General features: G+C 36.3%; 1 protein-coding gene across 6 annotated transcripts in view; it reads right to left on the reverse strand.

The window, feature by feature from the left end:
- Positions 1-355: 355 nt before the first annotated feature.
- SLC4A4 (solute carrier family 4 member 4) overlaps positions 356-16823 on the reverse strand; it is a 422503-nt gene continuing 406035 nt past the window's right edge. For 4 of the 6 annotated variants that reach the window (XM_070458312.1, XM_070458313.1, XM_070458310.1 and 1 more), the window contains exons 22-25: positions 14195-14368; positions 12361-12522; positions 5531-5610; positions 356-4831 (exon numbers count right to left, since the gene is read on the reverse strand). In XM_070458312.1, the coding sequence (XP_070314413.1) occupies positions 4726-4831; positions 5531-5610; positions 12361-12522; positions 14195-14368 (522 nt within the window). In that variant the 3' untranslated portion in view covers positions 356-4725. Of the gene's footprint in view, positions 4832-5530; positions 5611-8281; positions 8379-12360; positions 12523-14194; positions 14369-16823 lie in introns of all 6 variants that reach the window. The other 2 variants (XM_070458311.1, XM_020905822.2) reach the window with 1 other exon arrangement.

Below are 16823 nucleotides of genomic sequence, written 5' to 3' on the forward strand. Positions count from 1 at the left end.
CTGTATACATCAATATCACATATAGACTCATCTTCTATTTCACTAACTATATTAAAGAAGAATAACAATGTCACCTTTTCAATAAACCATTTCATTGCTCTTAGTGGACATACTTTTTCTTGCTTTGAGCCCTTGCATCATAGCCCTTCATTAAGACTTGAATAGATAATTCTTACAATTTTTTATTTTACATAATTTAGACATCTATTTTATCCTCTTGCCTAGAGTAATGAAAAGCAATCAGAGGTCAGGGGTTTGAACTTACTCATCTTTGTATTTCCCACATCTTCCAAAGGAGGAAAATAACAGGCACTTAATTATTTTAGAAGTTGAACAGAAGCACTTGACACTCATAAATGCATAAAGTTACTTTATTTTAAGTATACATTTAATTTTGAAAAATATAAATGCTAAAATATCTCATCTTCTTCATCTCTTAATTCCATAAAAGTCACAATAGAAAGCTTCATAAAACTGTAAAATACTATAATGTTATAGGAATTTTAGGTTTTATATTGGAAAAAAATTATTAGTAATATATTGAAATGTTTTCTGTTCTTTATCATTGTTCCACCATGTTGATCTACTTCATTTAAAATAAAAAGATGCATCATTTCTCCAAAGTTAATAAAGACTTAAGAGAATAAAAATAAGAATATCTGAAAGTGCGTATTGATTCTGAAAAGTAATGTGTACGGATATGTACCAGCCATGAAAATGGCTAAAAAGAGGCAACTATTCATTCTTTTCACATTGTAGGACTGGGACAAAGTTACTTCTGGCTCTAAAAGTTTCACTGGATGACTTTAGCCCTGAGTTGCAATATTTGCCTAAGAAACAGAATTCAGGATTTTTGTATGTACCCATAGAGCACAAAAAAAATGAGAGCCAAAAAATAGAACATATCTAAATTTCTGGTCAAAAAGCAACTTGACTGGTTAGCATATATCACACAACTTCTTTATTTCAGGCTACAATGAGGCTCGATGAAATCATCATCTGAAAACTCCCAAGGCCCAAGCAAAGTATCATTCAATTGTATTCAGCCACTTGGTGCCACTGGGCTTCATGCTCATACTGTGAAGAGTAGATGTGAAATCTCATGGAATAAACAAGAACATCTCAAGTTCCTGCACCAAAATCATGAAGTGGTATGAAAAGGATTGAAGAAAGCTTTGTCCCATCCCTGCACAATGTCAACCTCTGTAATACAACTCAAACGGTTTTGTTTTTGTCTTTGAAAGATAGTCAGCAGTCAACACATTTCAAGTACTTAACACAGTTTTTTAAAAAAGAACCAAAAACTTGGAAGACAATCGTTCTTTGTTTTAAACACCAATATATAGCTGATTAAAGATTTACTCTGTGTGTGTTGGTGCATGTGCATAGAATACATTCAAACTGAATTTCTGATGGCAGACAATTGTTTCTCGTCTCTCCATTCTTTGAATTGGTTGGGGGCTGACTAGAGGTTTGTCTTCCTACTTGTCTGACTTCCTCCACCCCCCTACCCTACTCCACTGCCTGACTGGAAAAAGAGGCAGGAACTGTACCCAGTACGGCACACAAAACAATTAGGATCCCAACTTGATCATTATTTTACACAGTAGAGTGACTTTTATCCAGGAAAACAGTGTCTCTAAAACATCTCTCCAATGCAAGACCACAAGTCTTCACGCTCTGATAAAGCAGATGCTCTCCTTCCAACACCAAGTCAGTACAACCATAGGACTTTTAACAACTCTGCATGTACACTTAGTCCTTTACTTCTAACAACATAAATCTTTTATCTCTGTGTTTACATCAGGGAGAAACACTTGGTAAAACAAATTTACTATTGTAGTCTGTGTGTCCAGTTTACATAAAAACAAAACCACCCCCAAATCTGCCTTAGTTCTTTGATAGTACATTCAGTTAGTGAAAGGGTAAGTCGCTCAGTCGTGTGTCTGACTCTTTGCAACGCCATGGACTATATATAGTCCATAGAATTCTCCAGGCCAGAATACTGGGAATGGGCAGCTGTTCCCTTCTCCAGGCAGGGGATCTTCCAAACCCAGGGACTGAACCCAGGTCTCCCGCATTGCAGGTAGATTCTTTACCATCTGAGCTACCAGGGAAGCCCACATTCAGTTAAAATACAGATAATTTGGTAGCTCTGTGTGGACCTCAGGGTTTGTTTGTTTGTTAGGTTGGTAACTACTTGTGCTCCTCTGAAAGTAAGTGACTTTTAAAATATTTCCCTGGGTTCCAAAATATTGAAAAGATTTGATACTAACTATTCCTTTTAGCAAATACAAGGTGCTTCTCTGCATTCATGAGTATCAACCTTCCATCACAGAATACGGATAATAAATGAAGGTACAGGTAGCTTTATCTACTCAAAGGCTGAAATACTGAGTTAAGTTGCTTCAGGAGTTCTTTGAAAGGGACAGAAAGGGACACGAACCCTCAGATACTTGATTCATGATCAGAAATATAAATTATTCTATCTAGAATATAAAAGTGAACAAATGTGTCTTTAATTTAACAAGATCCTAGGTTAGGCTAATCTTAATATGCATGGCATTTAAACATTTTATCAATGCTCCCATAAGAAAGACAGAGAAAAGCTTCATACAGTTTTAAATTAGGATAATGAAAAACAAGATAATATCATCATTTTAAGGACAGCTCTAAATACAGACATGATGCCAAAATTTGGCACGTGAGGTTTTAACAAATAACATTTATTCTGCCACCTTCATTTTAATGAAAAATCTGTAGGTCATTTATGTCTGTTTTGTATAAAATTAAAAGTTTTAAGATTATCAGATACTATAAAACTAACAGTTAATTTAGGACAATAAAATTTTTATAATGAAAATTTCAAAAGGACAGAATTATAATTTAATTAATATAAGAATGAGTGGGAGTCAATATGTACATATTATGAAACCAAAATAAGTGGTTTCATTCTGCTTCTAGTACTCCTCTAATAACCTGTTTTAGTCAGGATACATCACAAATATGGTTTTAGGAATCCAAAAGTATGGATTCACTATTTAAAATGCTATTTTTAATGCAAATTCATAATATATAATGCAGACTATTAAGATATTACATTTAGATAACATGCTAAATTTGGTTAAAGATCTAATTTTCATTTGTCTAATTTTCAATATGGTACTTTGAAATACACATATACACATATATAGACAAATATTCTAAACGCCCCAATAACAAAGAATAATTGCCTTTCAATCTTAAAGACAATGTGAGTATTGTTAAAATGTATACATATATAATACCTCTGAGATCTATCTGCATTCCCATAAACACTTTTTAAATGTGTAAATGGTCTATTATATAGTCTTATGGATTTTGTATTGTAAATAAGGGTTACTGTATCAGTGATAGTGACTGCTATCTGGGTAATAAAATATATTTACCCTCATTTGCATAATGGTAAATCTTGGACCTCTGGTAGATTTTTCATAAGTGGTTTGGATTTTATAAAAACTGACACAAGAGGCTAGCAACTTTGCCTTTTCCCTACCATAACTCTGTCTCGTTCTAACTTTGCACGTATGTGCACCAGCCACACACAGAGCACAGACACAAACACACAGATATTTTCCAAATGAAAAAAAGTCTAACAATACTGCATCGGACACTGACATGGTAATACCATCAGCATCTGTGCCTGGATCAAAACATCAGTTATTCCCATCACAAAGGAGCGTCTCCTTCCTCCCCCAATCTCCTTCATAGAACAGTTAAATTTCTCTTAAAGAAAGGGAAAAATGGATGCTTAGAAACATGGTGTTTTTAGTCCAATCTAGCCCTCAGGCATACCCTAGAGATGGTGTGTGTGTGTGTGTGTGTATGTAAAAATCACATTATATACAATACAATTTTTACAGAAAGCCTGGCAGCTACAAATAAGAGGTAGAACTACTCAAAACTATGTTTCCTGCTGCAGGAAAAAATTCATTTTCTTTACAGTAATTAAAAAAAAGTTTAAAAAATTGACAAAAAATAAGTTGCAGGTTAGGCCCCATAATTTAAACAACAAAATCTAGGAAGAAAAATATTTTTCAATGTACTCAACAGATAAGTTCATTAAAGGGTTAAAAAAAGTTTGCATAGGAAAAAAGGGACATTCCAGCACTTGCTACAATGATGGCAATAGTTTCTCTAATGGGAATAAAGTACCTTTAGTTTTCCTTCTTTTGATAATTCTAAGATTAGGGTTTAAAAGCAAGAGCAAGTTAGAATAGCAGCACGTTGTCCAGTCCTGGAGAGCAATACAAGCAAGAAGGGACTGTCTGGAGGTCAAGGTTTGTTCAACCAGACAGAAACACAAGCCAGTAAGCACAGCTCCAAAGCTAATGTTGGAAGTTCCTTCAATATTTTAATAAAAGGTATTATAAAATCCTTAATGCTTTTGCCCTCTGCTCAATAAAGGAAAATGACAGGGTCTGTGCATGTCTTGAGTGACAGAGGAATTTGGTTGTCAGAGGACATATCTGAAAGTGTAGGAATAAAAAGGGGTTCTTCAGATGTTGTTTTTAAGGAATGGTGCACTACTGTCTGGATTTTACCTATGCAAGAGAGAAGCAGAGAGGGAGCTGTAGTGTTTGGCCAGTGACCAAAAACCAAAAGAAAACAAAAATTAAAAAATAATCAGACAAAAAACGAGAACATAAACAACAAAAACGGTCAGTTTTAAGAAAGACAAACAGGTTACAATGTAGTTTCTGTTCCCTTGCTCCTCCAGAAGTAATCATTGTCTTCAGGCTCAAGTTCTATTCTAATTTGAGGCACGACTTTTACTGGAGTTCTAGGAGGACTAGAGGAAAAGAAAAAGAAAAAAGAAAAAGAAAAGGAAATAGTAAGTACAACAGAATTCCTTTACCATCTGTCAAATGTTTATGCGTTGTACAGAAGTCAAGTGGGTCCTTCTTTGTTCTTTTTAAATACTTATCTCCTCCTTCTGTATTAAAAATAAACACTTCAAAAATGGGATGAAGTTACCAAATGGGAGTTAAGAAATTCAAGTAAGAGTTTCATAAGCTCTCATACCTAGGTTAGGAAAAAAGCCAGCAACTAAGAAAGAACTACCAGGTAGCTGACACTGTCAGGAGTTAAAGGACCAAAAGACTGATGTGAAAAATACTCAGAGATTTCACGATTTTGAAAATCAAGGAGGATCTGAACTCTCTAGAGCTGTGTTAAAAAGGAAGGAAACTACTAGAGAAGAGCCACCAGGAAATGCCAGCTACCCTCAAATCAGAGAGGACACTGGTATGATCCTGGACTTGAACGATCCTGAAAGATTTCATTATTTCTAAGAGTAGGTGGAATAGGTCTCTTAGAATGTTTTCTACCAGTAAAAGCTTGGATGAGGTCTGATGTCTCGATAATTTTTCTAAGATAAATTTGTAGGGAGGATGGAGAACAGGGTGTCCTGCCAATAACCTGCCATTGATTCCATGTCTGCAGGACAATCACCCCACAGAACAACGTAAGATACTGGGCTGTCCTTTACCTTGGCATACCGAGTGACTGAGGGAAAGGAATTTTATCAGCATGATGTATGGCGTTCAAGGAATGTTGGTGATCTTTCTCCTAAAAAGAAAAAAATTTTTAATCATAAATAGTCATTGGTAAAGTATAACACTAAAAGGAAAAAATTTTAAGTCTTTACAAAAATTGGATACATCTTTCACAACTGGGAATAGTAAGAAAGACAAGTTTACATGATTTAAATAAACACTGTATCAAGAATCTAAGTAGTGTGAGTGTGATGAAGCCAAAATCACTCAGTTTCCTTTATTCTAGGTTTTCTGGAATGGGCCACTGTTGTTTTCAGTGAGAGGGCAAGCTAAAGAATTTTGAGGATGATAACATCTACTGAATGCCTAAGTCTTTGCCCTTGGATTTCCTGCCATCTTTAGCATTCACAACTTTGTCCTGCTACTATTCGTGGGGGTAAAATAAAGATTTTGAGGAACTTTCTTCTACTGCAAATCCACTATCAATTTTGTTCTTTCATGGATTTCTATGATACTAGAAAAGATTTTAGAATGATCATGGGTATTTTGCTTAAGTAAATTTCTCATGTCATATCCACTACTTTCAAAATACCCTTTTAAAGGTTTTTGAGAAAATGAAGAACAACTAGCAATAAATAATCAATCTGCCATACACTTTTTCCAGGAGCCTCAAATTCTATCTGGTGATTTTTTAAAAAGTGTAAAGTAAAAGCGTCAGTCACTCAGGCATGCCTGACTCTTTGTTACCCCTTGAGCTGGGGCCCACCAGGCTCCTTTGGCCATTGAATTCTCCAGGCAAGAATCCTGCAGTGAGCAGCCATCCCCTTCTCGAGGGGATCTTCCTGACCCAGGGATGAACCCAGGTCTTCTGCACTGTAGGCAGATTCTTTACATTCTGAGCCACCATTCTGATTTTTTAAAAGCGGTTTTAAAATTGTATTTGGAAGAGGTGTGCCAGGTCATGATACCAATAGAAGACTTCTACAGTCTCTTTTTGTTCTTTAATGCTCTGGAAATGAAAAATGAAACCAAATAATGGTTTGGGGAGCTTGAACTTAAAAAGAAAATATTCAACTAAATGTTGCTGATAGGATCGAGAAGAAAGTAGTCTCAGTCACAGATTACAGATTGGACACCAAAGGTGAGATCGCTTTTATTCTCTTTTCTTTAAACCAGTGTGGGAACCAGTCTCTAAGATGGCTCCCAATGCTGCCTGCTGCTGCTAAGTCACATCAGTCGTGTCTGACTCTGAGCGACTCCATAGACAGCAGCCCACCAGGCTTCCCTGTCCCTGGGATTCTCCAGGCAAGAACACTGGAGTGGGTTGCCATTTCCTTCTCCACCAATGCTGCCTACCTTCTGGTATTCATGTCCTTATATAATTCCTCCGAACACTGTACCAGGGTTGGTTTGTGTAACCCATAGAATATGCTCAGGAGATGGTACAGCAGTCTTGAGACGTTATTATAAAAGACCGCAGTTTCTGTTCTGGTTTCTTTCTCTGTTATTGCTGGCAGCCATGACAGGGACAGCCCAAGCAGATATCCATGAGCCAAGGAACTAAAATCTCCTGCCAACTGCCCTGTGCTGAGCCTGGACGAGGATCCCCAATTCTGGTCAAGCCTTCAGACTTAGACCCAGAAAAGAGCTTGAGAGCTGCCACCTCAAGAGAGCCCTTGAGCCAGAATCACCAAACCAGTGGCTCCTAAACATCAGGAACTACGTGAGGAGATCCAGGTCTGTGGTTTTAAGCTGCTGAGCTTTGTGATAAGCACCAAGAGATAATTTAAAATACCCATTTTCCATAAATATTCATTCATTTCAAACTTTTCTTGGTAACTTCTTATTGAAGCTGAAATAGCACTGTCAAATAGAAATAAAAATGCTTCAACTGTCTTTTCCTGTAACAGATCAGGATACTCTGAAGTGCATCTGGAGCTAAAAGAGTATGTTTTCTTCAAATGAAAACTCAAAATAGTGTGGAGGCAATTGGTACTTGCTATTGAAAAAGCTTGATATAGTCACTAATGTTACCACAAAAGTGTTTACCCTTTTCAATTGGCCTGTTAATTACAAAAAAAAAAAAGAAGATGACATGTCAAAAAGCATTACACCTTTGCCACCAGGCTATTACTCCCAGAAAGGTCAGTACAATTACAAAGATGATTTTGAAATAGCAGGAGGAGAATGAAGAAATTAGGAAGAAAATGCAAATATCTTATAGGCTATACCCAAAGACGGGTAGTAATATTTAATGATTGCCAATTTAATTGAAATAACATTTATGCCAAATTCTCAGTATTAACAATTGACTCATTGATTTTTGAGAAACCCACGATGCAATCTCTCTTTTGAGCTGATTTGATCATTGGTGGAAACCTAAGGAAGACAAACAGTAACAGACAGTGAGGTAGTACTAGAAGCTGCCATTCTACATACCAGCAGAAAAAAAGGAAATCAATTAAAAACATGGTTATGAGTTTAGCAATTCAAAGAAACTGGCGATGACTTGGATCAGAGAAGACAACCAAATAAAAACTTAAATGGTTACGGATAAAAGGAAAAAGTAAAGAATAAAGATCAAGGAATGTAAAAATGAAATTTCATAATAATTAAGTATAAATCTGTATAGGAAAAAAAAAAAGAAAACAGGGGAAGTGAATGGAGATGACAGTCCTTAAGTTTTTTCTCTGTAAAGTGCAAATCATATTCCAGCCGGCATGCAAGAAGTTAGTTCTACTCACTGTCGGAAGGTTTGCTATCACTTAGGAAAGGTTGCTGTTCCATGATGTCCATTGGAATTTTAATACTTGGAACTTTTTCTGAGTATGGGCAGTCAGACTGTGAAAGAAATTTACAACAGTTTTTAGAAAGTTTTTACTACACAGACCTCCCAGGATGGATTAAACCTATCACATTATCATTTACACTGTACCAAGGAGAACAGCCTTAGATATAATCACTTCTCTGCTGACTTTTCAAGTCCTATGGCATCTTCCCATCACACTTATTTTCCTTTCTTCTAGATTAAGGGAATTAAGTCAGTTAAAACTAGAACCACACAAATGGAGCCCATCACAAATGAAAACAATTGTAAAGTTTTCCATAAGCTGGATTCACAATCAAATATTTATGGGTTAACTGTATGTGTCTTTGAAACAAACAGTTAAGTGTGAAAGATTAAAGTTAGGAGACTTCCTAAACTATATGTTCTTGAAATTTTGTTTCATTTACACTTTCCAACACTACCCACAGGAAAATGATGACTTATCTTTCCTTCCAAGACACATAAGAATACTTTCTCTAATATTCACTCTCAAAGAGTCATCCATATAGACCTGAAAATAACCCTCTGTCCTTTACTGTAATACTCTATCAAAACTATTTTGTACATAAAGGTTCATCTTCACTAGCTTATTCCAAATATATTTGGAAATTTAGCAAAACATGAGAAGATAAAGTCAAAAGGAAGGTGCCTGAGATGGTCACATAAGCAGAAAAGAAGCATCACCAAAATAAAAAATCATGAAGCTTCTTAAAGAACGGACCACTTAAGCCAAACAAAACTGTAACAGATTTCTATAGGATTAACACTTTACTGTTTTTCAGGATTCATTATACTGAATCCATGGCTATGCCTGAACCCAAAAGATGGAATTCAGCTCTTCACTGAAAGTACCAAGGAGACGACATTTAGTTGAAACGGGAAAAATGGGAACTAGGGATTAAAGAAAATAAAAAACAAATCTTATCATAAAACTACTACATATATAGAAAACTCCTTTATGATAAATCTAAAGAGGATAATGAGCCTTAAATATTAAATTAAAATATTGAATTAAAATATTTCAAAAGATTAAAATATTGCACTGGAATTGAAAAAAAATGAAAATGTCAAGAACAGGTTTTGGTACAGTATTTCAAAGTTGTCCCAAATAATAGCATTTATAGATGAACAGATTGGCAGCTCACCGTTAATCATACATAGCCTAATGGGTGGGTTCATAAATGACTGAGTGGCTCAAAAGGTGGGCAAGCCATAATTTTCACTACTTTTGCTCACAAATATTAGAGTTGGAATTCTCAAACCCTCGTGTGGCTCCCTATATCCATGGATGCCAAACCACACAATGACCAAGTGAACATTAGGAAAGCCACATTTCAAATGGAGAATCCCCAATAATGGGCTCAATACTCAGAACTTATGGCACAGATATACTCTGGCTGGATTCACTGTCTAGGATACATATATAAGCTTGTTTGTTTGTTTTTTGTGGGGGTAAGGGGGTAGGGGAAAGAGGAGAAAGAGGAAAAGAAACACTTAGTACACATTATTGTCAAGAAATCTGTTGGAAATGTGGATTGAAAATGATAAATATTGTTAGTAAAAGAATAGCACTGCTTAAATAAAATGTGATTTGCTGAAAATCAAATCTAAGAATTAGAAGACCATCTCAGGAGCTCATTTGATCCAACCTCCGACATTAGAGAGCGCTAAATTTAAAACATTCTTAAAAGTAGATATTTTATTACTATTTTTTCCTTAAAATTCATTAGAGAAGATGATTCCATAAAATTATTTCTTACATTTGTAACATGTAATGAATTTTAAGTTTGGTGTCCATGTACATAAACTGAGGTACTGATCTTGAAAATTAAAGATGAAATACTGCTTTAATTATCTCAGTATTTCAGGCAATCTTTTCTTTGCCTTGAGTAGCCTAGACATTTATTTCAAAATTTGATTTCTATTCAATGTGTAAATGCATCGTTCTTGTTAACACTGCACCTTAATCTGTTCTGCAGTTTAAGCACATTCTCTCTTTTTCTGTCATCATTGGAAACAGAACATCTATACACCTGTTCTCATTGAAGATGGATGATGATGGTCACAAAATCTCCCTCAGACTCCTTTTCTCTTTAGCTAAATGTGCTTCATGTATTTAGCCTTTTCTTATTGGATCAATTTATCTGAAATCCAATTTCATCTGTTGCCTTCCTTCGCTGTACTCTTTCCAAGTTCTCCAAAAGGAATACAATACCAGACAGCTTGACCAATCGAAAATAACCAGACAGGCCTGGATGAGAGCTTTGCTTTTGCCAATATGTGTATGCTTAGAAAAATGACTTAACATTTCTCAATCTAAAGTTCCTCATCCATAGAACAGGAACAAAAGTAAAGAGCTGTTTTGGCAATTAAGGACAAGGTATGCCCGATCCATCAAAATGATCAAGTACAGACCAGACAACAAAAACTAACAAGACTCATGTTAGAAGGATACTGGGGATTCCATTAGAGTGGGGATACTGCACTGTGTAAAACCTAGAACAACTCTACAAATCTTCATGTAAAAGGTGTCATTTTGGCTGTCCTTTCAGAAAGCTATTGAAATAAGCTACTTGTGTGAGTGTGAGTGTGTGAGTGTGTGTGAAAGAAAAGCAAATCCCAGATTTTCTCCCAGTCCTGATTACAGACTCTAGTGAGACACCAAGATTTCTGTGAAATGTTTTCCTAAAAAGTGGATAATGATTTTATTCTTTAGCTTAGTCATACAATTGCAAGAGGATCACCTAAATTACAACACTGACTATTATAATTATGTTAAAAAGACCCCAAATGCCAATTTCCTTTCCATTTTATTGAAGGGTTATAGAAAAGCAATCTCAAATTATGCTTAAGTCCATATAACCCAGCAATCTCACTACTGGGACTATACCCTGAGAAAACCATAATTTAAAAAGACACATGCATCCCAATGTTCATTACTGCAGCACTATTTACAATAGCCAGGACATGGAAGCAACCTAAATGCCCAGACAGATGAATGGATAAAGAAGACGTAGTATATACATAAAATGGAATATTACTAAGCCAGAAAAAGGAACAGAGTTGGATCATCTGAAGAGACATGGATGGATCTAGTCTGTATACAGAGTGAAGTCAGAGAGAAACAAAAAATAGCATATCGTATATTAACGCAATGTGTGGAATCTAGAAAATGGTACAGATGAACCTATTCACAGGGTAGGAACAGCGATGCAGAAGTAAAGAATGGACATGTGGACACAGTGTGGCCAAGGGAGCGTGGGACAGATTGGAAGTAAGACAGACAGACATACACTGCCATGTGTGAAACAAACAGCTAGTGTGAACCTGCTGGATGGCACAGCGAATTCAGCTTGGTGCTGTCTGGTGACCTAGAAGGATGGGCTGGGAGAGAGGTCCGAGAGGGAGGGGCTGTATGTATGCATATAGCTGACTCACTTCACTGTCTAGCAGAAACTAACACAGCATTGTAAAGCAACTGTACCCCAATAAAGTTTTAAAAATTATGTCAAAGTCCAATGCAAGGATAAATAAAATAGCTGAGAAGCTTGTTTGAGGGCCCACTCAAGTAGATACAGAGATCAAGGATGGGAGGTCACCAGCATTTGTCCTCATCAGGCTTAAAATTATATAAAACTGAGTTATTATCTCATATTTAAATCCTGGGTTATCAATAATAAACCCAATACATTTTATAGCTACAAAGCAAGCTTCCTTTTTTTTATCTAGGTCATCAGAGGTTAAAGTTTTTTAAATATGGTGGGCTTGATTTTTCAGAAGTCATTATATCATTATTAGCATATTCTCAGTTACAGAAGATTTCAGAAAATATTTTTAAAAAACAAAGAAAGAAAATAAACCGCAAAGGAAGGTGAAAAATGACAAAGAGCATGACCAGACATACATCACACAGAAGGGTTAAAAAAAAAATTACAATTTTCACATTTGTTTAACCAACTTTGGAATTTTACTTCGGAATTTTAGAAAGCCCCTTACATCATCATTGTCACTGTCCAGACTTCCTTTCTTCTTTTTCTTTTTCTTCTCATCCTCCTTCTTTTTCTTATCCTTTTCTGGAATGACATCATCGAGGAAGCTGAGGTCGTGCTGGGAGAAGAGGTAGTCCATGCCTTTTCTGACAGCTACAAGTGCCAAGATCTGGAAGGACAGATATAAAGGGTAGGAAAGAATGCATGTCAGAGAAGTCTGAGTGCATATTAATACTGCTCTACCAAAACCAGTAGAAACGTTTTTGAACAAGGCTGAAGTATGACAGAACTTGTCTGGCTTGTATGGACTTATATTAAGTGGACCATAAACATTTTCTTCACGGGGAAAGTTGGTTCATAGAAGTCTTACTTTGGCTCACTTAATTTTGTTCACTGTCATGTGTGACCCCTCCATTTGGAATTTCTGTGTGAAAGCATTATTTTCTAAAGCATTTTCTTCAGATTTCTTTCTTCAGATTTCTAATAAAATAAAGTTTCAAAGGAAAAACAGCCTGCATATGGTTGCTAATTGTTCAAAATTAAAACATTATACAGGTTTTTGAAAGTTAAAAAATCTGTACAATGCACAGTTCACAGAGACATCTCCAAAATATTAATAATGGGGGAGTACTTAGTTTGCTCAGACCATTTATTCCAATGGGCTGACTTTAATCACCACCTTTAACTGAATATTTACCCTTAGTCAGACACTGTGGTAAACTCTTAGACAATATTTTCTCATTTATTCCCATGACGACCAACCCAAAAAGTAAATGTTAATACCTCTAACCCAAAAGCAGAGAAAACTGAAGCTAGGGGACACACGTAGGTTATCTAAGATTACAAAGCCAGATAATGGGAGAATACAAAAGGTCCCAGCTTTCTAACTCTAACCCCAGGACTCTTGAGCTTTGTATCTTTGATTTTATGAACTGCTCTTGAAGGTATATTAAAGATGCTTTTGCTCAACAGTAAAATTAATATGCAGTAGGACCTGGAAGTCCTGACTCTACTTCGAATTAACAGTTGTCTTTATATTATGCTCTATGTCAGCCTCTGCATCTCTTAGAGAAATAACAACTTAATTAAAAAGAAAAAAAGCAAAAAAAAAAAAAAAAAGTAAAGCTACCATAGCATTGTTTCCCACACACACAAATTCAATGATGAAGTCAAATACAGAGCTAGCATTTCCTTATGTCCTTCTTCATTTGTGATTCAGAGCTGAACATTAGCTATTTCACCTTCCTTCACATCATAACGTGGTGAGGAGAGCCCAGACTTACCCTTAAATTTAGCATGATACAAATTTGAAGAGCTTCAAAAACTAAGCTCATCTCTCCATTTTTTCTAATTCACTCATTGACCTCTTGTAAGTTGCCAAACTGGTCCTCTATTATTTGACCTGAAGTGTGCCTGAAGAGTATTCTGGTTGACTTCAATGTACAGCAATATTTTAAAAATAACTAATTCATGTGTACTTGTGTCTACCATGTGTCAGGCATTGTGCTATCCACTTTATATTCATTATTGATGCACAGAATAAAACAAAGATGCCATTCTCATTTTACTGATGAGTTAATGGGGGCTCAGGGAAGTTCACGGGCCAGCATGAACCAGAGCCAGTACCTGAACTCAGCTGGCTACAAGGTCCAGCCTAGACAACCAGTGTCCTAGGAACCTTAAGTTATACCCACCAAACTGGTTAGGTCAAAACTCAAAAAAAAAAAAAAAAACCCAAAAAACTGGAACTATCCATAAAAGACACATGTGTCATCAAAATTACAATGACTACATGATGTTGGTGTGATCTCACGGGTGGGTTCAATCAGAACAATCCCTACCATGACTGGAAAGATGATAGCAGCCACGGTGGACTTGAGGATCCAGAGCAAGGCTAGACAGAGCACCTGCAGGAAAGTGAACAAGTGCACTCGCCGCAGCGGCACGTGGCGCAGGTAGATGAAGTCAGGCTGATGCTTCAGAGGCATCAGGAGCAGCTTCAGACGATCCATGAACTGGGGAGAAAAGGGAGGGAGAGGAGAAGCACATCACTGCAAGGGCTGACGCACCAAGTCATTTCTTTCCGTCTAACTAACCACTGGTGCTTTATAGTCTATATTTTAGGCAAGCAGGGGCCTTGTTAGAGGACACTGGTCAGGAAGAGAAGAAGCATCATCTCTCACAGTAAGACATAGTACGACTCTTCCGGTTTTTGTTACTTTGCAGGGAAGTTATGCAGTTATAGGACAATATGAGACAAAGTGGCCACGGAAGAATAAACTCTCAAAGTCAAATATAAACTCAAGATGCTCATCTCTGACATTTTTTTTTAAGATCTTGGAGTTTTCCTTTCATTTTTTTACACTTTATTGATTTTTGGTTGTGCTGGGTCTTCATTGCTGTGCATGAACTTCCTTGGTTGCAGTGAGCAGTGGCTTCTCTTGTTGTGGCTTGCCAGCTCTGGAGCACACTCTCATAGATGTGGTGTGCAGGCTTAGTTGCTCCATGGCATGTGGGATCTTCCCAGAGCAGGGATCGAACCCATGTCCCCTGCATTGGCAGGCAGATTCTTAACCACTGGACCACCAAGGAAGTCCTCAGCTCCTATTTTCTACATGTACTGTCTACACCTTAGGAGAGATGTGCCTGGGTCTATGCTACTAATAACGTGTTGAAGAAAGATAGCGAACTCATGTGTTAGCTGTGCCTAAGCTGTCTTATCTGAAAAGAAGAGGAGACGCTATGTATCATGTATATTACAATACTGTTTTAAGGATATAAAAGAAGCATCTGACCTGAAAATGGGAATGCATTGGTATTTTCATAAATTTCACATTATTTATCTATGGCATAATTTCACTAATATATTCAGCAATAAATTACCATTTCCCAGAGAAAAGCCATGTGATTATCGTAGTGACTTTCAGATCACCAACAACTAGATACCTGATCTAGCAAAAGCTATCACACTGTTATGTATAGACAGGTATTAAAATGACTACTGAGCACCTATGTGCCAGGTGTTGTGGTTCAAAGGATAACTGCTGAGTTTACATCAATGATGATAATAAGGATGATATTTAATACCTATCATAGGAATTTTCACATGGAAGATGCTTACTAAACATCTGCTGAATCGAATGATCATTTAATACGAACTCTGAAATAATATCTCTACTTTCTCTCTAGAGAAAAGAGGAAAATGTAAAGTAAATAGGCTACCACGATCTTCCCTGAAGTGATTTCCTATTTAAAGAGTTTTCTTCCTTCCTCCAAAGTTATTTTTGACTGATAGGAGCAGTCCCACCTATGAAGATTGAGGTAACAAAATTTTTTACTAACTCGAATCTTGCCAAAAAGGTCTAAAAGAAGAAGAGCTGGGAATTCCCTGGAGGTCCAGGGATAGTTCACTGAGCTTTCACTGCAGAGAGCACAGGTTCAATCCCTGGTAGAGGAACTAAGATCCCACAAGCTGCACAGTATGGCCAAAATAATAAATAAATAAAAATAAAAGAGGGAGAGTCAAGAGAAAAAGTTAAGAGAAACGACAATAGGGCAATATCACAGTATAATTTTAAAAATCCACTAGCTGTCCTTTCGGCAAGTGATCTTTTTTCCCCTACTGTTACAAATTCACTGATTTTTTTTCCCTTTCTGTTTGACTTAATAAGCATGTAGCTCCAACCATTGATTATACATCTAGAACACATAAATCAAACTTTTGATCTAGACTGACTTATTTAGGCCAAACAAAAATATGAAATATTTGTTTGGGGACCATGTTTGTTTCATTTTTCCATTTAAAGTAAGAAAGAATATTTACTATGTTAGGTAAAAATATTTTTACACATTTATACTTCTCAGAAATTTCATGGACATTCATGAAATAAACCCACATTCACATTCTTCTAGTCTAATCTATGAAGAACCACCTTGTATTTGTAATAAATATACAAATGGTGAAGAACTCTAAGCAAGGAACTCTACTCAATAAAATAGCCTTTCTCTTTTTGGAGTTCTGGCCATTCTATCGGACTCTAAAATCAAATTAATCTAAATTCTATAAATGAAAACAAGGATTATTACAAAGGGGTTTAAATAAATTTTTATGATCCTCACAGGACATACAGTCTTTTCCATTAAAACATCACTAAGTGCTAAATAAGGCTACAGTTAACAAGGCGCCAGAAAGCAGTACCTCCAGTTTCCTGGTGCCAATTAAATTAAACCTCAACTGAAAGACAAAGTCCCTTACAAAGTTTTCCTTAACGAATTTTTAAAAAGGGGGGCCAGTTTTACCCAAGATGCGACAAACTGAAGTTTTGGACAAAAGTAGCACATTAACCATGTTGACTTGATCCTTTTATTGGTCCAAACCCTTGATCAGTGATCTCGGCCATGTGAAAAGCAAATCACGTAAGAGTAGGTTGCTCTTAGTATAGGGTAAAGGCAAATGGATAAATAGTGCCC

Source organism: Odocoileus virginianus, chromosome 29 (genome assembly GCF_023699985.2).
Source record: "Odocoileus virginianus isolate 20LAN1187 ecotype Illinois chromosome 29, Ovbor_1.2, whole genome shotgun sequence".
NCBI lineage: Eukaryota > Metazoa > Chordata > Mammalia > Artiodactyla > Cervidae > Odocoileus > Odocoileus virginianus.